Consider the following 24,643-nt stretch of genomic DNA (forward strand, 5'->3'; position numbering starts at 1 on the left):
CCAGTCGGTTCACTCGCCCGCTCACTCGGTCCTTTTGATGTTGGGTCGTCACGTGACCACGGCGCCTTTGAAGTGACTGAATGTGGTGTGAGAGGAAAAGTCGCTGCTGTTGGACACAGGCCGATCCGCTGCAGACACCACGGGCCAACACATCAACCCAGGCGCATGTAAGTTTTTTTTAATGTGGTCGAGAAGGCAACCCGCATATCCACTGTTTATGTTTGTGGAGATAAGATATATATCAACTCAGATATATATACATATATATCGCTGTACTTGTCTATACTTAAACATTAGATAAGTCGTGGTATTTGTGCTCTCTTCCTGTGTTTCTCATTCCATCCCTCTCTCTTTGACACACACGCACGCACGCACGCACACACTCTCACACACACACACACACACAGGTTTGCACAGCTATTCTCTTTGGCACACTGCACTGACTTCCATTCATTCACTGCCTAAACAATATCTCATCTCTGGCCTTGACCATAACCATAACCTATAACCACACTTCAAATCATAGCCCTAGACTTAACCAGTGCCTCAGAAATGAGGTGCTGCCTCATTTAGGACCAGATTTTGGTCTTCATGAGGACTACTGGTCCTGACAAGGTCCGTGTTTATGCCAGAAAATGTCCTAAAGAAGTAAAAAATACAAGCATGTGCGCACACAAGTTCATCTCCATGACAAGACCTCTGGAAATCATCTGCAATATGGTTTTGTTGTGTCATTAATAATATATAATCATATAATCATTATAATTGCCGTAAAAATTGAGTTAACGGAGTCTTATGTGCAGCACATTTCCTTTTCTCCTCTGTCTTGATGCTGTAGCCCAGAGAGCTGTACATTTTCGTCACAGTTTAATCTCATATTTGAACTGGATGCTTCATTGGCACCATTGCGATCTTTCGCCCCATGTACTTGTGTTTTGTCTGCCAGTTTGTAGGTAACTGGAGCTTCGCTTACAGCAGGGTTTTCCAAACCTTGGGTTGATGACCAGTATCGGGCCTCGGGCTGAACTGGGCCACGGCAAGTTTACAGCATTGTGTTTTGTGGTTTGTAATATACATAACAAAGGAATTCATATTGAATTTTAATCCACTGTGCCTTCAGTCACACACGTAGTACCATAATATGACCACAACCGTCACATTGGGGCGATGTTAGGTCAGTGGTAGAGCGTGTCGCCTTTCAACTCAAAGGTTCAATTCCGCTAGTCTACGTGCTGATGTGTAAGGGACTTTAACCCCCCAAAAGTGTAACGAGACTATGAAAAGCGCATTACAATTACAAATGAGTGCCTTTAATGGTTAGCTCTCTTGCCTTTGCTCGTGGGATGTGGTCTGAACCCTGTGTGTGTGGCTTTTCTCTGGGTTCTCTGGGTTCCTCCCACAGTCCAAAAACATGCAATAGTAAATTGCAAGGTAAATTGGACACTCTAAATTGACCATAGGTGAGAGTGGATTGTTGTTTGTCTCTATATATGGCCCTGTGATGGACTAGCGAACTGTCCAGGGTGTACCCCGCCTATATGTCAGCTGAGATTGGCACAGCGACCCCAGCGACCTTCACATGGAGACTAAAGAGGTAGAAGATGAATGGATAGATGGTTAGTTCTGAATTGTATGTATTTTGTGCAGTGGTTAAGGTTGAATTAATCAGAAATATGAGAACTACTGTCCAGCTACTTATTCAGAAAGGTTGGCAAACCCCAGGCTGAGAGACTTTATGATTTTACGAAAGTGTGGACCATGACATGCATTTCCAAACTACAGGTGGTTCATCCTTTCTGGAGCTTAAATCCATATCAAACATTAAATTGAACATATCTCTGCCACATTTAACCATTCTGTCCTTAATTCTCACACATAACTCCCACTCTAAAAGCACTGTTCTTGTAGCCACACAACTGAACCTTCTGTCAGCCTCTGACTTTACTTTCTGACTGTACTTTCATTGAATAAAACCCTCTGGTCTTTCCATGTGCTAACACCATAATGGAAAGGCACCGACTGCTGCTGTTTAAAACAGTCCCAGATACAGTATGTCTTTTTAAAGTTAATTTGCCTCATCCTTGTTGAATGGCTTTATGTCCCGAAACCAACGAGAGGCAAATGAGACTTTGAACGGCAATGATCGAAGCCATAAAAGAGCCTCACTACTTTCAGTGTTCACTTTTAAGCGTGACATTCAGCAACACGCCACCATAAAATTTTGTTTTCCAACTTTGATAGGGTTTACAAGTGAGTAAACCCTGTGTTTATTAGGCATATCTGTTTGCCATTCATTACTCTGTGAATTGTTTTTGTGAAAATGTGAAGGGCATTACAGACTCCCTGCACAGATGTCTTCATGTTCTTCATTCCAGCATAGTTTTGAAGTTTCTACCCTGCTGAGCGAGGAAGGAAACTGTTTATTTATTTGTTTGTTTGTTTATTCAGATGGCAGCAATTTCCCCTCAGAACTGAGAGCTGTATTCACCTCTGTTTCTCTCTCTCCCTCTCTCTCTCCCGTATCTGAGGTGGTCGGTCAGGCTGTTCTATGTGAAGCTCTGGCCTCACACCTCTCCATCTGTTGGCACCATGTGTCCCATTCTCTGTCCAGTCTGATTCGAGCTTTGATCCAAGTGGATCCTCACTGAGACAGAAAATGGCCTTGATTCTCTATGTTTCTCTAAAGATCATATGTCAAGCAGCATATGGTACATGTATGAAGTCATCCATATGGGGAACAGATTGGAGATGTTGTTGCCAGTTTGCAGATGAGATCTATCATCTTGTCTTGTGAGGGTCACTTCGCTTCAAGTAGGAAGGCGTGCTTGGGCAGATTAGTCTGGGTAGATGTGAGATGATTGTCCTGTGTTTTGGACTGATGTTTTTAAAATAGGTTAGATGAAAGGTCAGGAGAAAAATAATTATCTTGATATTGGTTTGGATGTTTTTAAAAAATATGGATTACACAATGCCCTTTTCAGTATTTTGTTACATTTTGAATTGTTACAGCAGAGGAAAGGAGGTGTTTTATTGATTGTCATTATTTACTGTGCATACATTGTTACATGTCAAATATATGCAGGCTCAGTATCACATTTCTCCATACATTTATTGAGATATCATTAAAATAAAATAAAATAAAAATAAAAATAAAATGAGATGTATGGAATGCTTCACTGATACAATAGGTTAGTGTTTCCCACATGTTTTACACGATGACCCACTTTAAAAGATCCTGTCTTAATTTACAACCTAAACCACGACAACACAAAATGTATGCGTAATGGGAGGTTTTTGAGTTGTATACCTCCATTTCTGTCAAATGTAAAATTAAATATTACTTTTTGAATAGTCACCCATGTCTATAAAAAGTAATACAGAGGTGATATGGTCATAATTTTGAAATATATATTTATATCAACATTTGTCGCTTTTTGTGATTGTTTTAATATTTGGAATTCTGAATGACAAACCATAACAATCTATGTGACGAGGACTGTTTTGTCACTAGACATTATAAAGAAACGAGAACCACAAATAAAATGTAACGTCTACATTTCCCCCCTCCAGGTATTTTGGATGAACTGGCCCTTTAAACCGTGATGCCACTGTAGAACCAATGAAGGTTGTTTTTTTTGAACAAACACTGTGACGTCACGACACACAATGGCCGCCAGTGGTACAGCAGTGACTGTTCTCACTCCAAATGGAAGAAGACAAGCCGTCAAAGTGTCTGCAAACACCCCGTTGTTACAGGTTAATGTGTTAAATGCATTTCACGGCATTATTCTGGTGGTCACATTTTGTTTTTGTGTGTTGTTTCGTTCTCAAATCAGCGCAAACTGTTAGCTTGTGTTAGCTTGTTTGGCTAACAGCAGTTAGCCAGTGACAGATCAGTTTCTGATTTAACATTGTTGTGGTCGCTATATCGTGGTCCAAGTTGCTTTGGGACAATTCGCTGATATTTGTCATCCTCAGGTGCTAGAGGACGTCTGCAAAAAGCATGGATTCAACCCGGACGATCACGCTTTAAAGTGAGTATACTATGACATAATATTAATATAATATTAGCCTCAGCACTGACTCTTATTACATTAGATTTGACTTTATTCATCCCACACTGCGAAATGTACTTGTGTCATCAGCAAAAAGAACAAGTGACAAATACAAGAAAGTAATAGGAATAAGATACAAAGTTAGACAATATACATTTTACAAATGCATCAGAGAAATAGAACATGAACAGGAATGTAAATGTAATGTGTGAACTGGCAGCTGGCCGCTGAAGGTTTAATAAGTGGAAATATTATTTTATTGCGATGAGTAATAAGCTTATTTTTGTTTAATTCAATGTTCACACAGTTATAATACAATACAAATGCAATACTTTGTCTTCCTTAGGCCATAACACACGAATTGTATTCAAATCCACCCTTTACTTTAATAGGATTAATCCCTTAATACATGGTGTCTGTCTTTATTTCCTTTTGTAGGACGTTTAAACTTTAAACATTTACAGGTTGTAATGTACTGATCTAAATTACCCTCAACGATTGTGTCGATTTCTTCTCTCGTCACTTTTAATGACAGAAGAACTCGGCAGCTTTCAACAAGAGATACTTTGACAAACATAATGGTTTCCTTTTATTTGTTGAATATATAGAAATGCTCACTCGTTTTCCCGTCTGTTACACCTCATGACAGGTTTCAGAGGACTGTTATTGACCTCACGGTGCCATGGAGGTTTGCCAACCTACCCAACAATGCAAAACTGGAAATGGTGACAAGCACAAGGAAACAAGCTGCAGCTGACAGCCAGGTTTGATCAAATACAATTCATAAAGTACAAAAATAACTTCAGAGGAGTTCAGATGATGCTGCTGATATAATAATGGTGCAATGAAGGAAAAAACAGTCATATATGTATTAAATAATTGGGAGATGGTGTAGACCAAGAAACCAGCAAAGAGTTACAGTTATAGATTTTCCAGGTCTCTAAACTTTACTGAAGAGATTATCAGCCTTCAAAAGAGTTGTTAATACAGCACAGCAATTGTCCTTTACACAGAGAGGTCCTCTATATGAGTCCATAGTGATCCTCTTACTGCAACACTTTCACAATCAATTTCATGACTGTAGGATTGTTAAATGAGCAAAATATATTACTTGGGTTCTAATCGAAGCAGCATTTTATTGTGTGCAGTGGCCAAACGTGATGTTTTAACAAGCGTATTTAATACTAAAGGTTGTGACACTTTCCTATATGGCACGTAACCTTGGCATGTTCCTTTAAAAAAGATGACATCCTCAGTCAAGTTCAACTCACTGTTCTTATGAAAGCGAACATGTCAACAATACCTCAGACTTGAGGTGGTTGGAAAAACCTCCAGAGTGGTCTCAATGGCTTCCACCATTTTTTTTAATTGATACAAATTGTGTCTGCCTCTGAAAGACTGTTATTTGACTTTACTGCTATATCATAATGAGTATGATTTTAATAAGAGCTACAAAAATAAAATAAAAATGGTAATATTAACCATTGTGAGTTTTAGCACAGTTTACTGTTAAATCAATACATATTTCATCCCTAGCGTCGATGTGTGCTGTGTTTCATATCAGTCAAACTCTCCCATAGGTTGTTGAATAAAAAGCTGATCTTCATCATCCTCAGTAAACCTCATACCATATATGGAAGTATCTGAATTTTCATGATTTTTCCACAATTCTTTTAAGTTATTAAAGTATATCATTGGTCTGTATAACAAAGCAAAGAGACCTATAAAAGTTGATATAAGAGCCATGTCAAACAACCTTTGGCCAAAACACAAAACACAAAGAGGAAAGAAAAGGAAAAGTCTTGGTGCTTTAGTAACGCATATCTTGCCCATAATTAACTCTGGGAGAATAAATCCTAAATGATACTCGGCCAGATATAAAAAAACAATATCAATATTATCAGTACCTGAAAATGCATAAATTCCATGTGTGCTCTCTCGCTCGCTCTCTCCTATTTGTATCTGAAAAAAATAAACACTTTGTTGTAGGTGAGCTGTAGTTTCCTATGACATCATGGCGTCATAATCTAAGCAGTAAAATCACAGCTGAGTTTGATCTCTTGTTCTTATTCATTTGATGATGATGGTTTACTGTTAATACCACACAAATTTTATGTACTCGGACTCACTCAGTTTTGTACCTCATGGACACACACAGGTTTGTGCAGCTGTTCTTCTTAGGACTCTGCATTGACTTCCATCCATATGGACTCCCTAAATAAAGCATAATGTGTCCACAATTCAAAGTAGCCCCTGGTTCCTCAGAAATGAGGTTCTGCCTTGTTAGGACCAGGTTTTGATCCCCATGAGGACCACTGGTCCTGACAAGTTCAGTGTTTATGCCAGAAAGGTCCTAAAGATGTAACAAATACAAACACACACACGCACACACACACACACACACACACACATATTTAACATTCATGTTGGCCAAGCTGGTGTGTGAGTGTTTTGTGTTTGGCCGTTGACAGCCAAACTGCTCTTTTCATCTCTCCTGGTGTGCCGACGTGCAGCAGACTTTCTGTGCGAGACAACATGGTTGTTGAGTAAACATAAACAGCTTGTAGAATTGCTCAGAGAAAGAAAAAGAAAAAAGAGAAACACCAGGCACCAGACTCACTCTGATGCCTGGTGTTACTCTTGTAGCCCAGATGTGCAATTTAATCAGGTTTGATTTTCAAAGAATTTTCTCCCTGCAAAATTACTCTAGACCGTTAAGCCAAGAGTTTACAAATGACCACCTACAGAGCTAAAACTTGATGTAGTGTTTCCTTTTTTGTCACACATTCTTACAGCGTGAAAGAGCTTTGAAGTGCAGTTTTTGCATCCACATATATTTTAAACTTGTTTTATTGAGGCAAATACAATTTTGGGGGAAAAGGTAATTTAGAATTTATTTTAGACTTTAGTCATAGTATGTGTATGTACTTTTTACTTTATTAAAAAGTAGTTTTAAAATGTTTTACATGTTCCAGTGACCTAAAAGAAAACATTCAATTTTTATCTTGAGGATTTAAATCGTATGGTTCTGGATCAAATCCATCTTTATTCGTCGTTGTTATCACTTGCAATTCATACACACTGAATGTACTATGAGTTTAAAGGTGCAGATGAACTAATCATAGTTTGACCTGCTGTTTGTGCATGCTCAAAAACTTCTTCTTCTTTGTCAGGTGCGGATTGCACTTCAGATGGAGGATGGCTCTCGGCTCCAGGGTTCCTTCTCTTGCGGACAGAGTCTGTGGGACCTGCTCACACATTTTCCTCAGATCAGGTGTTTGTGTGTGTGTGTGTGTGTGTGTGTGTACATATTGAATTAAAAGGTTAATTGTAGGGCTGTGCAATGTTAAAATTACAATAACTACTAATTATAATAACTTTGCAGAAGCAGCAGATTCATGTTTATTAACCTGCAGATTGTAAAATGTTTCACAGTACTGTGATCTTTTGCTTCAGTCTGTTGTTACCAGTGCACATCACTGAATTGTGCATTTCTTTTCTCAATGGTGATTCACGTCCCACCTCATTGTTGTAGGTACACAGCCTAGTTCGTTTCAAATCAATCCAAGCAAAAAAATCCATCCTCCTGCTTGTTGTTGACTGTGTGACACTGCTTCTATAATTTTACTGTTCTTCAAATTTGTCAATTCTAATCAAATAATTTGTCTCTGTTTTTCCTTCGCAAGATGTGAGTAGAAGTGAATGAAATTCAACTATAATACAGGCTAGTGTAAAACATTCACATGACTCCAGCTTATTCAAAGTTAATTTAAAACATTCTGTGAGACCAGCTCTTTGAGATTCTGCTGTTTTTGTAAATTGTTACAAGCTGATGGGGCAACAAATTTGAACGCCCGTTTTCCCAATTCAAAGCGGACTTTTGGGCCATTTTTAAAACTATGTTCTGTAAGCCAAGATCATAATTTCAACTGAGTTTCGGAATAATGAAGGACCTTAAGTATGGAGGTAATAAAACCAGTATTGCCTTTTTGACAAACAAATATGCCAGTGATTTGATCAATGGACAGATAGAGCTGGCCATCCAAGCCCTGGCATACAAAAGGCAATGAAAGACAAGGATGAGACTTATAACATGGTGTGGCATGAGCAACATTTTTCTGTCTAAACCCAACCAACCCAACCCATCCTCAATGACTTTCATGGTGGCTGTAGCTTTACTTATGGTTACAGCGAATAACAAAAAGTTATCGTTACATAGAGGAGAGAGCAATTAATAGCCCGATGTATACACGCACAGTGTTATCGCTAGTATTTATGAGAATAATCACATTTCGGAGTCTCCATTAATGACTATCAGGTCTTATTTTGAACTGTAATTGCTGTTGTTACTACTTACGTCACCCAAGCAGGATACATTCTGGACAGGTCACCAGTTCATCACTGGGGTAACATATAAAGAAAAACAACCATTCACCCTCTTACTTATCACTACAGGCAATTTAGAGTGTCCAGTTAACTGTGGGAGGAAACTGGAGAACACGGGAGGAAACCCATGCACACACGGGGAGAACATGCTGCATACTCCATGCAGAAAGGGGTCATGAACCAGGGGTCTTTTTGCTGCAACACAACAGTACTAACTACTACTCTACTGTGTAGCCCTAAGGCAGAAATGTTACAATCTTATTCAGAGATAAGAAACCAAACAATTCACACAATGAGTAAGCACTAGGTGTCGGTGGAGTGAGAAAAGAGAAACAACTTTTAACAGGAAGAAATCTCTGGCAGAACCAGACTCTCAGAGAGATGTGCATTGGCCAGTTGGGGTGAAAGGAAAAAGGTATAGATGACAGATGTGTTTGTGTGTTTGCTTTTACCTTCAGTCAGTTGGTCACTGTGTAAGAATGAATGCAGGCGAACACTGTGTCACATGAGAATTCTTTCTTCTCATCACTCCTCTACTGAAGTTTGAACTTTCCCACACATCACCAGCACTCAATTACACACACACGCAGCTGTTACTCAGTAGTTCCAGCTGTGAGGTCCCAGGTGCTCATGTGTCCATCCAGCCCTCATTTCATCTCTATCAAATGACATCACTCCATATCTTGATCCTTTTCCAAGGAAGTTTTGCTTCCATGAAATTAATATTAGCCCCACATCAGCGTAAAAGCTCTGGGAATGTTGTGAAGCAGAGGGATAAGCTTTGATTTTTAGAGTTGAGGAGAACAATAGTAAAACATTTATGGTTCGGTTAGTTTCTACACAGGGTTGTGCACACATGGTTTACACATGCTGACAGCATGCCACTGCAACGAATGAGGTTTTATTGTAAAATCACAGAGCTGATTTCTCCAACAAGAGAGTCACTTGTGGGTTTTGTTTGGTGACAGCTTAAGCAAATAAAAATCAATCACCCTTAATTTTCATGTCTCTTCTCTCCTCATTCTCCCTGTCAGTTTGTCGGACGAGCCAGAGTCAGAATCCACTCCTGTGTGTGTCTACATGAGAGATGAGGTATGAAATATCCCTTTAACTCAACCTTTTTCAAGACAAGAAAGTGGATTTAACACAACTCCATGTGTGTAGGTGAGTGGGGAAGAAGCACTAAAGAAGGCCACTCTGAAGTCACTGGGTCTAACAGGAGGAAGTGCCATCGTCAGGTGGGCTTGCTGTCCAATGATTTAAATCATGTTCACAGTTTATGCTCATGATAAAATGATTGTAAAAATTTCTGTTAAAGGTTTTTACTCAAAAATAACAAATCTCCTGGAGAGGGAGATGGCACCAATGTAACTGAAACAGCTGCTATACCAACCATCCCTGTTGCAGAGGAAACCACATATAGCTCCTCTTCTCAGCCTGATCCTGTTCCATCACATCCAGAGTTACCCTCAACAAACATGCCAGTTAGAAATTCAAGCCCGAATAGGCCAAAGGAAACCCTGCCTGTGCCAGCTCCTGCCTCTGCCACCAGCACACCTTCTGTTCAACAGGAAGAGGTTGTGAATCCCCAGGATGCAGTTTGGCCTAAGGTCCCACCTGTCGAGAGAGGTGTGAAAGAGGAAGATCGTGAGGAAGCTGGACCATCGGGACTAAACTCGCATTCATCTTCTTCCTCACCCAACGTTTCCTCAGCCCCTTTCATTCCCTTCTCTGGAGGTGGTCAGCGTCTTGGGGGCCCTGGGGCAGTGGGCCGCTCACCATCTTCATCCTCCGCTTTGTCTGCTGTGACTGCTGCAGTCGAATCACCGAAAGCCAAGAAAGCCAAATCCAGCCACAGTTCTAGTTCTAAGGTGAGCCTCATCACTGTGAATCAAGGAATTATTTGATCTTGTTATGGGAAAATAAAATTGCTCAGTATTTCAAGACTATTTTGTTCTCTAAATAGAAACTTCAGATGTTGAGTACAGTGTCGGGAACAACTTTTAACCTCAGATGACAAAAAAAACTCTAGTGATCCATCTGTCCTGAGTGATCTGATCAAGTGGAGATCAAGCACAGATCCGAGCACTTCAAATGCGTCCAGAATGTGTCCTCGGATCCAATCACAAAAAACACATTTGGAGGTGGTTTGAGGATTGATGTGGTCACATTCCTGGGCATGCATGAATGTAATCCATCCTCAGGTCAGATTAGAGACCACCTCCTCTCAGCTGACATCCTCTGACCTGCTACGGTTACACATTTTTTTTTTTATAAACTTGTCAGTGCGCATACTTAATTTGTAGCCACCACCAAAATAGTAACACAGATCACCACATGATTTCTTTTGTTCTCGCGTTTTTAAAGTCTTATCTACACAGCAGTGAGAATAGAGCTTTCGTTCAAGCATGCACGTTGATAATTGACACATCACACTTGTTAAAAACGTGCTGTCAGTGCGTGTTTGAATACAGTCCAGGGAAAGAGACGCATCGGGCACATGTTTTAATGCCAGGTGGGAACAGTCGTAATTAACACTGTTCGCATGAGATCGGATCGCCAAGGACGGACGTTACTGCCAGTTCTGTACCGGGCCATTAACACTCTGTTTGACACATTATTTTCTTTGAAGTGAAACTACATTTTAAAGTCAGACATTGTGCAGTGGTGGAACAGCATCAATGTTATCTTTTTAAAATAATTATAGTAGATTCCTCTATTCATCCAGGGCTTGAAAATAAAAACAAAATAAGATTTTATATGAGAGTAATAGAGTATAATTTGTAGCATTTTCTGTTCCTTTCACAGTCTCCCGTCATGGCCAAACCGCCAGTGGAGGACATGGATCATGGAGACGGGGTCTTTGAGGTAAACCCACTTTCTCGTTTCAGTCTATCTCCTCTCTTGTAGATTTCCATCTTTAAGGAACACGGTAAAATCCCAGTAACTCATCACTTGTCCTCAGGAGATAGCTGTAGGCAACGGGACTTGTGTGAGTTAAATTGAAGATGAGTCCCCTCTCATTTAAGAGGTTTCTGTTTTCCCCAGTTGCCCAGAACTGAAGAAGTGTCTTTGTTGAGATGAGATGTGAAGATGTCATCAACTTATCTCAAGGAAGTCCAGCTGCCTATAGCTAACAACCGAATATGTCTGTGACACTGATGACTGACAACCTTCACAGCCAAACTCCTCATTTCGGTGCTTGATTCACATTCAGGCCACTTGTTCTAACTGCAGACATAATAGCCCTGATGTTTCATTGGCGATTCCTGTATTAATCATTTTTTGTCATTTTCTCTCTCTAGAGGGAGCCTCTCATCTACCACCTGGACTCAAAGTTTCGTCATTCTGAGGGCCACCAGGATTTGCCCGACGAGTTCTTTGAAATAACAATGGATGACGTGCGGAAGCGCTTCGCCCAGCTAAAGAGCGAGAGGTGGGGGAATAAAGGATGGTGGTGGTTGACTGTAGATCAGAGGGCTATGTGTGAGGCTTAGGCCTGTTTCACACTAGATGCATTGTATGGCTGCTTGGTCGAGCTCCTGTGTGCATTGGTGTGCGTATGTTCACACTGGCTGCGTCTCTGCTGTGTCAGGGAACGTCGGGGAAGTAGTCAGTCGGAAAGGGCGAGGGAGAAGTGGAAAGAGATGAAGAGTGAACATGCCTGTGAGGCAAACTTCCTCAGCGGTTTTAAACAATGATGACTGTTGGGTATATATATATAATGACGTTTTCCTTTCTTTGGTCATGTTCCTTCTCAAATCTTAGCCTTTATGCCTTAGAGAGTAAGAGGCAATCTGCCCCTCACCATCTGCACAGGGTTTTCCTGTAGTTCCTGTAGTTCTAGCCTCAACTCTCTTCACATATAGCTGCTAAAATAGCTTTAGAAATACAATATTAATGTTTTTCATGTATTCCCATTCAGCACATCTTGTCTGGTGTGAACCAGGCCTGAATTTGAATATTTTGTTGCTGCAGAAACCCATCCAGATAAGACACGTTCTTGGCTGTTGCTAACAGATAATTATTCAGTTTGGCATTTGGCCCTGTGGTTGTTCTATCAATGTATGATCCCTAATTGCTGAATACCATTGCAGTGATAAGATGGCATAGGCTGGGAGAATTCTGGACATCACTGCGTGTGTTTTGAAGTTTTTATTTATTGTGAGTTTGATGTTTTTATTTATTTATGAGTGCCTCTTCAAAACAGATGCAGGGAAGTTTACTCTGCGCTCTTTGCATGTGGCTGCAGCCGACCACAGCTGCTGTGACATAGTGTGTTTTCAAACATGTTCTCATTTATGAGACACCACGCACACTACAAAAGCTTCTAAATATGGTATACAGAGAGCAATTAGTAAACCTGCTGTGTGTAGACGTTTATCTTCCAGCCATCGACCAAACACCGTCAGGTTGAGACCTCGCCGTGAGCATCCTTTAATCTTTGTCTGTATTGACTTAGCTGGCTGCCTCATGGCTATGCTACTACAGTTTCAATGACTGCAATTACCAGGGGTGGAATTAGGCCAACCACAGCAATTCAACTTAACCTGCAACACGCGAACACGTATACATGGCCACACATGAGATGGGGTTAGAAGAAGAAACAACTACTCATTTTCTTCCTTTTCTCCTTTATTCGTTGTTATTGATACCAAAGCTATGCTTTTATTTCATAGTGTATTTCATTGTAACTCAATCTGTCTCCTTTTTGGTTCTTCCTCTAGGAAGTTGTTGGAGGAAGCTCCACTGATGACTAAATCTCTGAGGGAATCCCAGATGAAGGAGAAGATGGGCAGATATCCCAAAGTGAGTAGAAGAGACAAACAAATAATCCAAATCCTGTTTATTGTCTATGAAATGTACAGACTTAACATAGCCTACTTTTTCTGTGTGTGTGTCTCCAGGTGGTCCTGAGGGTCCAGTTTCCAGACAGACATGTTCTACAAGGCTTCTTCAGACCCCTGGAGACAGGTGTGTGTGTGTGTGTTTGTATGTGCTTGTGCTTATGTGTGTTCGTGTTTGCGTGTCTGGAGAGTGTTCATTTCAGCTGGCTAGCCACAGGTATGGCTGCAATGTTAAAGCTACTTGTGGCTCCCCCACCACATTTATGACTAGCCACACCAGAGTGACAGAGAGACAGAAAGAATGAGACAGGTCTGTAATTCCAGGGATTAGATCTACCTCAGCCCCAACAGCAACACGACAAGAAGCAGAACAACAAATTGGGGGGAAATTCCATCTGAAAAAATATTTTTACTCCACACAGTGACTGATGTAGCTGCATATTAATTTTGTTTGTGTGTTTTGTGTCCAGTTGGGGCTGTGAGGGACTTCGTCAAGAGTCACTTGGAGAATCCTCAGATCAATTTCTACCTGTGTAAGTGTCATTTCATTTCCCACTTATCAATGATGGCATCAAGGATTAACCCTGTATGTCTTTTGTAAAGGTTTGAAGATGTCATGTGTGTTGTCTGATTAAAAGATAATCCTATTTCATAGGAAGTAGATTTGATTTACTCTTTTGTACAAGGTACATAATAATTCAGCAACTTCCTTTATTAGACCATACAACAGTGATAAATCGTTACTTTTTAGATGTAAACTAAAGTTTTAAGGAAGTTTGTATTTGGAATTGTCGTGTGCATGCTACATTCAAATCGTTGTCGAACGGGTTCACACAAAGCTAATTAAGCTCCACTTTACTATCTGCCTCTGTAAAGCAGTGTTTGAATCTTGTGACGCCTGGTGATGTTCAAGTGCTGGTTTTATGTCAAGACAAACAGAATGGTTCAGCAGTTTTGACAGGCTAAACGCTTCTTACCCCCTCTGCATCTGGTTTAATATTAGACAAAGGACGCAGAATATAAATGTAAAATAAAACAATGTTTCTGTTCACAAATAGTAAGCAGTGGCAGAATAATAACGCTCTGCAGCTTTAAACAAATTGTGAATCTGCAGCCAAGATTTCTGTCCAAGTTTTATTCACTTTTTCAACATTTCAAACATTCCATTGGTTCCAGTGTAAGTACTGTATATGTGAGTGAAAAGACTTTCCTTCCTGGCTCTAATCTCACCCTTTATTGGTCTCACATCTTTATTGCAGTCATCACGCCCCCAAAAACCATTCTGAACGACCCCTCGGCAACACTTTTCCAGGTAAGAAGCCTCACGTTGTCATTTAGGTGTGTGGACAGCACTTTATGCAATACCTAATAACAAACAGAACGATTTGACTCAAACAAACCACATCAACCTCCAACTCCAGAAAACAAAGACTGCAAAACATGCACTTACCATTTTTTTTTTTGGTCAAACTCGGTTCCCACAAACCTCTTGGACCTCACAAATATAATAGGTTACTAGTTTTTCAGACCCCGTGGGTACAAGTCCATGCACGCACATACACACACACACACACAAACACAGATTAACTGTAAAATGTATCTGCTGGTCCCTCTCTCCTCTTCAAAGACTCACCACATTCCCATTCTCCCCCTCTTCTCTCGCTCCTACACACCCTCACACTTGTTCCCCCCTCTCCACTGTCCTTGACCCCAGCTGGGCTTGATTTTTCCCAGGCTGGCACATGGGGTTAATACAGGCCTCGCTTTGATCTCCACACACACACACACACACATACACATGCACACAGAGCAATGGGCAGCCTTGATGTTTTGTTGCCTTTAAGTTTTGAGCTATCCGTTCCGTGAAACAGTTGAGCAAAGAGATGCAATGAAAAAAAAAATGTTCTCGGTTACAGACACGCAATGGAACTCTTCTGTCCTCGCAGTAGCTCAGTTTGCAGCATCATGTCAATTTTGCACAAATGACAAAGACGGATATATTTAACGTCAAATTACAGTCACAAAATTATAGTCAAGTACTTGCAACATGCACAAAATCAATGTTCTGATTGACTGAAGGACCGAAAAGAGCTCCGGTCCAGCCTTATTATATCATTAAACCTGAAGTAGACGAATGAAAACGTGGAGGAATGAAGGGGAGGAAGAGAAAGTTGTTTGAAGTGATGTGTTGTGTTGATGACAAGATTCAGCTCCTTAGAGGGAACTGTTACAAACGATAACCATCCTCAAACACACTCTTGGAGATGTGTGTGTCCCCATGGTGCCACTATGTTTGAATCTCATGTGATGTTGTCTTGGAAATCATCCTTCCCTCTATGTTTTTCAAACATGTTTGTCCTTTTCTGACCCTGTCTGTTTTTCACCACACATCCCTCTCCTGTACCCCAACTCCACCACCAGCACCACCACCACCACTACGCTATCCCTCTCTTGTGCCTCAGCCCCCTCCCTCAACCATGCCTATCCATTAGGGACTTAAAAGCATTATAGTGCTCAAACGAAAATCTTTAATCCACTTGATGTCATGTCCTTCTCTCTCTCTCTTTCTCACACACACAGGTTAAAGCAGCTATCGGTTAAAGGACTCTTCATTCACTTCCTATCATTTGGACAGCCTAAACAAAGCATTAGCCCTAACCTTAATCACAGCCAGTCAATACTTAAACTTAACCTAACCACAATTCAAATCTTAGCCTTAAACTTAACCAGTTCCTCAGAAACGTGGTTCTGCTTCATTCAGATTAGGTTTTGGTCTTCATGACAGCTACTGGTCCTGAAAAAGTCAGTGTTCATGCCAGAAACGGTCATAAAGAGGTAACAAATGTAAGTACTTACACACACACACACATTCTTGTACAGCTCTCTTAGTGAGGACACCTTTGTTCATAATACCTTTCTGAGCCTCTTAGCCTAACCTTAATCATAAAATAATAAGCCAAATCCTAAAATCAAGTAAACAGCCGTTTAAGGTGTGACAGAGAGTGAGGACCAGCCAAAATGTCCGCACTTTCTATGGTTTATGAATCAAATTGTCCTCACAATGATACACATGAAAGTTCACTATATCTGGTTCCGTTTCCGTCTATACATCACTGTTGCACACACACACACACACACACACTCAGACTTAGAATCTTTTAATCTTTTTTTTGTCATGTCACAGAGACGTAAGGGCACACGCATATGTCTCTCTTTCCCTCTTTTTCACACACACTCAGGCACGCACACACTCTCTCTAATCACTTTGTGTCATGTCAAGAAAGGAATGTTTCCCAACCCAGAAGCCCTTTGATACCAGGCATCCCCTCCCTTATCCGTCTCTCCCTCTGTCTTCCATCAGAATCTGCTCTGCCTCTTTATTTTTCTTTTTTACTCCTCTTTTTGATTTTCTTACCCTCTCTCTCTCTTATATACAGACACGGGTCTTGTACCGTTGCCCGGTCTTAACCTGTCTTAGTGGAAGTGTGGCTGCTGCCAGGGGGAGCAGCATCGCAGGAATCAGGAATGTCTGTTGTTTCACTGTAACACATTGTTTCCTGCTCACAGGCCTGAGATAACAGCAATTAGGCCAGCGTGGCCCAATTTAGCAACCGGTTACTGAGGATGAGGTTGAGGGCCAGAGAGAGAGAAAGGGCATTGTGTGGGTAAACCTGCCTAATCCCAGCTACAGTCGTCGCTTCTCTTTTTACACTGCCACTTTGAAGCAGTGCAGCGCTGAGATAGAATAGATGGAAAATGTTCCAACAATGACACTTGACAAATGTTGCTGCAGTACTTATGTACTAAGTACTTTTGCTAACAATAGGTCCAGGGGATGAACGAGAGCTGATGTTAATGCTTCACGATAACTCATTTTGAGCTCATATGTGACACTGCGTGAAAGGATGCAAAGCTGAAAAATCAGGAAAGGGTGTCCGAATGGCCAAATAATCAAAATAATGATCAAGTATTCATCAGGCATATTTTCAATGAGGTTATTGTGACTACAATGACAAGAAAGAAGCCTATTAACGCCTTTGTCAGCTTGTGTTCTCAAATAAAAATCACTCAACAGCTCATATTTGACTTGTGTTTGAAAGGCTGTAAAGAAGTGTTTTATTATAATGTTCTGAAAGAGCCGAGGATGACTGTAACCAATTGGAACAGTTTTCTAACAGTTTTCTAGCAGTTTTCAAGCAAGGAAAAAGTGGATTTACATGATCTATATGGATACGGAATTTTTCTGCTCCCACTTTGACAGGATTTTTTTGGGGAAAAAGCAGGAATAGCTAATGATGTTTATTCCTGAGAATAAATTTACTTTCGCCTCATCAGTGGTTTTTGACCGCAGGAGACAAAATCTTTAACCACCATTTTTAATACAGTTCATCTTAATACTTCTGTTTTCCTAAAAATGTGTACATGAGTAGAGAAGAGAGATTACATTTTTCTTAAACTCGTGTTTTGTTTCTTTCTATTTGAGTCAGACATGTGCCCTGCTTTTCTGCCTGTCTGTCTGTCTGTGGCTCTACCTCATAATTGTACGCTTGATAATATCTGCCTGCGACTGGTCCATTATAACCATTAAGACTATCACAGGAGAGGAGTGTTGTGCTTGAGGGGTGAAAGTGTTTTCACTAACCATTTGATTGGTGCTCATTTTGTGGTCTGCTTCAAAGAGCCACGGTTACTGGTTCAGATCCCCGAGCAATGAATCATCCTCAAAAATGAACTTGACTTTGACTTGGATGTGGTGGCAGCGCTCGGTTTGCGTGTAGCGGGAGCCACTTTTGTTTGCATTTTTCTGTGTTTTGCAGAAACTGACTTGTGTGCCAAATATTTTTGAAGGCTTCTGTTCATTTCTCCCCCTCCTCTCTCCCTCTCTCTCTCTCTCCCTCTCCCTCTCTGTCCTTCTCTGTCTGCAGGCCAACTTGTTTCCTGGTGCGCTGGTGTACTTCGGCTCTGACGATAAGACAGGTTATTTTTTGTATTAATAAGCGTGTTTAAATTAGGAGCTGGTGCAATTACTGAAGAATGTAAAAGAACAACAGCTCATGTTGTGGTTGTGCGTGTTTGCGTGTTTCCTCCATAGATTTTTACATGAAGAGGGAACTCCTTGATTCATCTGTCTCAGCCGTGCAAGCAAATGAGTCCATTGCAAGGTACGCAAATGCTTGTGTAAACAAGTGCCTGGCAATGTGAGTGCGTATATTTATGTATAAATATATATATGTATATATGCACTTGTATCCTGTGGCAACCAGCCTATTTTCCTGTCACAAAGCTGTCATCATTGGAATCCCTTTGAGGTTTTGCCCGAACAGCAGGTGCCCCTATACGCCCTCATTTCCGACACACGCACACAGGATTCATACACACGCACATACACACACAGTTTTCCACTCTTTCTAAAGATAGAGCCATTTTCCCTGAAGTGACCCCCCCCCCACCTGTTGCCCTGTTGCATCTTTAACAAGGTCATCACTCCATGTTTTTGATCTTTATCTCACTCGTACTTATTTAGTTTTTACCGCAGCTCCTCTGCCAAAAACAACAACACGGCTTTAAGCAGAAACACACGTTCTGCAGGGAAACAAAAAGCAACTTTTTTTCTTGTGAAATATAAAAAATAACCTTCATCCCTTCTTTCTACCTCAGCTACATAGTCCGGACCCCAACACCTCCCTCCAGCTCTGTGGCCTCAGAGGAGCCCTCTGCTCCTATTGAGCACACATCAGACGCCAGTGGGTCCACACCGGAAGAGAGAGACCCATCTACACACAGCCAGGCTGCTAAGACGACCAGATGTGACCCGGGCAAGGTGCCCAAGTGGCTCAAGCTTCCAGGTGAGGACATGGTCATGGTGCCTTCTCTGGTTCTACTCCAGCTCCAACACAACACATTGTTTTTACACAACACGTTATGAGGCATAAACATGAAGTCATTTTCCGTGACTGTCCCTGCTGCATCATCAACGTTTCATGTGCCCATGTGGTGAATTCAAATTGTGTTCACTGGTGAGCAGACCATGTGTTCATCTTTTCTGGTGTCAACAAGAAAAAGTGACTATGAGCACATGCCATGAATGATGAAAGGATGAAGGGGAGCTTGAGGTTTTACCCTGTTGTTGCTATGTTCCATTCACTACAAGAAACAAAACACTTACAGTCCTGTTTAAAGAGTTGTACAGAGATAGTTTAAGATAGTACAACAACAAAAAAACATGATTAGATATTTGTGAAGCATGTCATCTATTACACGCTCATGGCAGACTCCTTTGGTGATTAGCCTGCTTCAATCTTCGTCTGTAGACATTCTATTCTGTCATTCTCAACTGAATTGATAGCTCATTTAATTTAATATTCAAAATAATTGCAGGTCAGGTAGGTATGGGCCAGAGAACTGTTTTGAAGATATATTGTGGGATTAAAAAGTTAATCAATTAACCACAAAACTCTTCTGTCATACCTTGCCAAATGTTGCTTTTGATAACTCGTCAAAAAACGCAGTAACACAACTCCTCTACCTCTGGGTTGGTGCAAGCAGTCAAGTCAGCTGTGTTGGGGTTTTTTATGGTATGTCTAAAGGAAGTGAGTGACATAAACTACCTGTCAAAAGTTTGGACACACCTTTCCATTTACTTGAATGAGGAAGTGTGTCCAAACTTTTGACTGGTAGTGTATTTGAGCTTTAACGATGATGTTTTTGCCTGAGGTTATCGTGCCCGATGTCAAGAATTTCTCTCTTCTTATGGCACCAAAGGATGTTGCATACAGTTAAGAAATTCCTTAAAGTCAATTCAATGATACTTTGCACCGTACACGGACTCAATGAAGGAAGCAGCAGCTGGAAAAGGTGAATTAAATACATTTTATGCAGGGCTCTCCTTGCAAGTTGACAGGAATAGGTTTGTTATATAACACCTTGACCGGTCTGAAACCATCATCGTCATGGATACACTGCAGTTCTGAAGTGGAAATACTCGGCCTGCTCATTTCACTCCCTTATGGTATGTGTTGCTCTTATAAAACACACCATATGGACAAGTTAACAACATCAAAAACTTGATTTTCACCAGAGGGGGGGGGTCTCTTTTAATAGCAGCTCAGCTGGTTTCCTCCTGCTTTGCTTTGAACCACAGACTAACTGTAGCAGACTCACCTGCTCAGGTCATCACAGTCCACACACACACGCCACAGTCCCACTGACAGCTTTTCCACCAGACCAGAACAGGTTAGTGTATTGTAAACACTCAAAACAGAAACAAATAGTTTACCCCTCGAGCTTTCCCGCTCACGAAACACTTCCCCTTTTTTCTGTTGAGAAAGAACAGAGCGCTTTTAAACCGCACGGTTCGTGTCATGGTAAAAAACACACACACAATAACCCCCAAAACCACAGTTAATTGGAAATAGCCTTCTGAAAGCAGCATTCTTCATGACTCAGAAGATAAGGATGCGTGTTAGGATCAACCAATTAGTTCAGGATTGTGCCTCCCCTCCGGCCCAGGACACCACTACAGACACTCAGAGCCCAGGGACAGAGAGATCGCTGCTGGGCCACATCACACGGCACGATGTCCTCTGTGGTCTGTCCAAGCACGGTTGCTCGTCTGTTGTCCTATTGTGGTTTTGCTGGTGGTCACCATTTTGATGTTTTTGTGGAGAACATTGCTCCATTTTCTCTGTGTTGTTTGTGTTTTTGTGTGCTTTTTTTATTCCTGGCTGATCTCTGTGTGCGTCCATGTGTGTCTCTTAAGAAAGTTGCGGCTGCTTTTTTCTTTCATGAGGAAAGTTGAAAGAAAAGGGCCGAGGGGAGGGAAGGACGGAAGGGAGCTCAATCTTGAGTTACAGACTTCATGTGTGGACACACACACACACACACACACACACAGTCCAGTGTCTGAGACTGTCATTCACTGAACATGTCCTATCGTTTAACCTGGTTTTGATGACAACTCGGAGCGTGCTGACATGTAGTGAAAGAATCACGATTAGACCTGACATACTTCCAGTCTTTAACCATCTGGTGACCTTCTGTTGCACCAAAAAAAGCTTTTAGTCTTAAAAAAAGAATAAAGGTTTTCTGATGGTCACTATTGCATCTAAGCCGTGTTGACAGGATTTACTGGACATCACATCACATGATGCTCAAGGTTTTCCAGCTGTCTCTGGATGACGCTTTTTTTGTGTGACTGATTTTCAACGCACATCCAGTTTCTGTTTCATATTCAGTATGGATTATAGAGCCACATGCTTTCTGAAGGCTTATATAAATGTGGTGCCAAACTGATGCATGTGTTTTTATTTTGAGGCACGTCTGTCAAAAATAGCAATTTGTTTTGAGGTTATACAACAAAATTAGATGTCAGAAAAGCATATTGGCTTGAAACAGAAAGACAGAAAAAGAAATTGGCTGGATGTGGCAGTAAACAGTTCTTAAATGAGAACAGAAATTGCAGAGTTGATTACAGCACAACACTTGGTCGTAGTCCATGCACAGATCTCTGGTTTCCTTGTTGTCTCTTGATGTTATGCAACAAAAGTAAACTAGAAAGAACTTACAGCCATGTTATGGTCATTGATTTGTTAAATTCAGGTATTCCCCTTATCTCCAGTGAAGTACAATGTTTTTTGGACAATGTTATGCGTCCAACTTTGTGGCAACAGTTTGAGGACGGTCATTTTCTATTCCAAACATGACTGTGCCCCAGTGCACAAAGCAAGAACTATAAAGACATGGTTTGACTTTGAGTTTGGTGTGGAGGAACTTGACTGTCCCGCACAGAGACCTGACCTCAACCCCATCGAGCACCTTTGGGGTGAACTGGAACAGAGATTGTGAGCCAGGGCCTTCTCGTCCAACATCAGTGCCTGACCTCATACATGCTCTACAGCATGAATGGACATAAATTCACATATAAACAAGAATAGTGGAAGAATAGTGTTCTAACTGCAAAAGTGGGACCAACTCTATATTAAAGCCCTGTATGTGGATTTGAATATGTCATTACAGTCTCTGCTGGTGTATTGGTCAGACCAGGGTCTGGTTCTTGAACCTTGACTACAGCTGTGTCCTCTGGAAGAGCCGCCTCCACGACTTTACAGCTTAATGTGTGTCAGTGGCTTTTTGTGGACTCGTGGGTTTTTTTTTTCCCGATTACAAATGGACTTGACTTTGCTTTTTCATGTCATACAGTAAGCAAGCCAGTCATGAACCTTGCCACCGTTTTGTGTTTAAACGTCTACTTTTATTTTTGAATCATCCTCGTCATCCTTTTGTCGGTCCGTTGTTACGAGCGGCCTCTTCACCCCCAGCAATATGCCGCCACATTTTGGACAACATGTCGGACATGCTTTTTGAGTCCTCATAAGTAAAAAAAAAAAAAACACACATAGGGGATATGTCAACAACACAACAGTTGCCCTGTACTCATTGCTGTGTAAATTGACAGTTTCACCTACGAATTGTAAAAATGTATCCATATTTCACGTCTGGTCGAGTGTAAGACGTCAGACGTCCAAATAGCATTTGTCTATATAGTGCATCTCTTCTGACTTTGTCACAACGTTTTTCAGTGTTTGCACAGAATATTAACTCATATTTTCACTGCCTTGGTTGCAGTTTAGCGTCATACTTCATGCACACACACACACACACACACACACACACACACACAGAGAGCGCCTTTAGCTACTGTCCTGCTCTCTGTCGCCCTCTGTCTCTATCAGTGGTACCTGCAAGAGTCTGCTGTTCTTTCAGTTCTTCTTCATCTCCTTCATCTCTCATCTGAGCTTTTCTGAGCGTTTTTTTTTTTTTTACATCCAATTAAGACACATTTCCAGGACAATGCCATCTCCTCTAGCTAAAAAAAAAGCTAGAGAAACTGTTTTCTACCTGTACTGCACATATTTTTTCACATTCTCACACGAGAGTGGTCTCTAATTGCTGTTTCTTGTTTCCCACACAGGTAAGAAATAAAAATGCAAGGACGGACCACAGCAGACGACTGACGATCACTGCCTCGCAGACTGAGCTGAGCACTTAGAAACCTTTGCTGCCATTTGACTCAACTTTGTCACTGCAGTGGACTTCATGCCGACGCCTGCACTAAACTAGATTTATTTATTTTTTTTTTTTCAAAATAAGGATAAATAGTGACTATTTCATCTCCATGTAGCGCGCGACGTGTTTCATTCCAGCCGATCTCTGGAATGAAGAGGCTGCTTTTATTCAGCTGGTGAAAACATTTACAGAGTGAATAAAGATTGTTGTACAAATGTGTGTCTTAAGTCGTTTAAATGAGCCGCACTTGAATTGTAGCCATTGTAAAGGTTTCCGTCAGATGTTTGTGTTTGATAAACTTGTTGCAACACACGGTACAATGACGTTCAGAACGACATCATTTTCCCAACACCTGCATAGTGGAGTTACTAATTGTTTTATTTTTTTTACTAAGGTGAGTCAGGCTTATACTTCAGTGCTCAAGCAGCTGGTGATGTCTGTAACCATGGTAAATCAACACAAAGATGGAGACAGCTGTAGCCTCGAAATGCATTAATGACACGAGAAGAAAATTAAAAAAAAAACACAAATCACTGACATTTTACACACAATAACTAATTGTAGAGGGGAAAAAAACTATGTAATAATGCGACTAAGCAAAGGAACACAAGTGGCCTGCTGTGTCAGAATTAACAGATTTAAAAGAAGACAAAACTTTTGTGGGTCCACATTTAATTGAATAATGGAAAGAGAAGCCAAAGTTTCTGAAAAATTATATATATTTACATCTTACATTCGTTTGCGGGGAAAAAGTTGTATTTTTAAACGTAAGCCTGCACATTTCAATGAAAATAAATATACACACAGTCTGTACATTTCAAGGACCATCAGCATATGTATGTTATACATTATGATGACATGTATTTGAGGTTACATATTGTCAAAGCTATAGATGAGACGTGTGTGTGTGTGAGTGTGAGAATGGCAGCATTAAAGAGCTGCTCCACATTTTTCAGGTGCCTTCCTGGATCCATGGAGACCACAGCTTTGATCTTACACACACACACATACACACACAGAGCCTCACATGGCCCAGCTTATCGTAGCACCTTGAGGTGACGGTAAATAAGCAGCATGTGTTGTGTTCACGTTGTTGTCGCCATCTCATTGCTCTCTCCTGTAATTGCAGAGGAACTTCAAACAGAGGCCAAACTCAGAGGGGAGCAGGACTCTCAGATTCTTTCATTAATTATGTCTCTTTCTTTCTCTTTGAGGCAAATCCTGGATCAATTGTTGTTAGAGTTGAACAAATTAAGACTTTTCAATGGCTTCCAACTGTCCCTGGGACCA

The 24,643-nt window shown here is 41.0% G+C and overlaps 1 protein-coding gene across 2 annotated transcripts; it reads left to right on the forward strand.

Moving 5' to 3' along the window:
* The first annotated feature begins 107 nt into the window (after nt 1-107).
* On the forward strand, nt 108-23,568 carry aspscr1 (ASPSCR1 tether for SLC2A4, UBX domain containing). Of its 2 annotated transcripts, XM_044028810.1 has the most exons (17): nt 3,571-3,756; nt 3,979-4,034; nt 4,705-4,819; nt 7,229-7,329; nt 9,476-9,533; nt 9,606-9,679; nt 9,760-10,312; nt 11,250-11,309; nt 11,747-11,877; nt 13,169-13,250; nt 13,349-13,415; nt 13,759-13,821; nt 14,548-14,600; nt 18,214-18,265; nt 18,381-18,450; nt 18,947-19,134; nt 23,259-23,568. In XM_044028810.1, exons 1-17 carry the CDS (start codon nt 3,667-3,669, stop codon nt 23,267-23,269), a joined length of 1,824 nt encoding a protein of 607 aa, XP_043884745.1. In that variant the 5' UTR covers nt 3,571-3,666; the 3' UTR covers nt 23,270-23,568. The 2 variants fall into 2 exon arrangements, with proteins under 2 accessions (XP_043884746.1, XP_043884745.1); XM_044028811.1 differs by lacking the exons at nt 18,214-18,265; nt 18,381-18,450; nt 18,947-19,134; nt 23,259-23,568 and adding exons at nt 108-167; nt 15,869-16,021.
* Nucleotides 23,569-24,643: the final 1,075 nt, after the last annotated feature.

Source organism: Solea senegalensis, linkage group LG6 (assembly GCF_019176455.1).
Source record: "Solea senegalensis isolate Sse05_10M linkage group LG6, IFAPA_SoseM_1, whole genome shotgun sequence".
Classification (NCBI taxonomy): domain Eukaryota; kingdom Metazoa; phylum Chordata; class Actinopteri; order Pleuronectiformes; family Soleidae; genus Solea; species Solea senegalensis.

Excerpts from the sequence above, each read along its gene's own strand:
- aspscr1 (XM_044028810.1), top strand. The coding sequence starts at position 3,667 with ATGGCCGCCAGTGGTACAGCAGTGACTGTTCTCACTCCAAATGGAAGA. Across the intron at positions 4,820-7,228 it reads AAGCTGCAGCTGACAGCCAG|GTGCGGATTGCACTTCAGAT; the intron begins GTTTGATCAAAT and ends CTTCTTTGTCAG. Across the intron at positions 13,251-13,348 it reads AGATGGGCAGATATCCCAAA|GTGGTCCTGAGGGTCCAGTT; the intron begins GTGAGTAGAAGA and ends GTGTGTCTCCAG.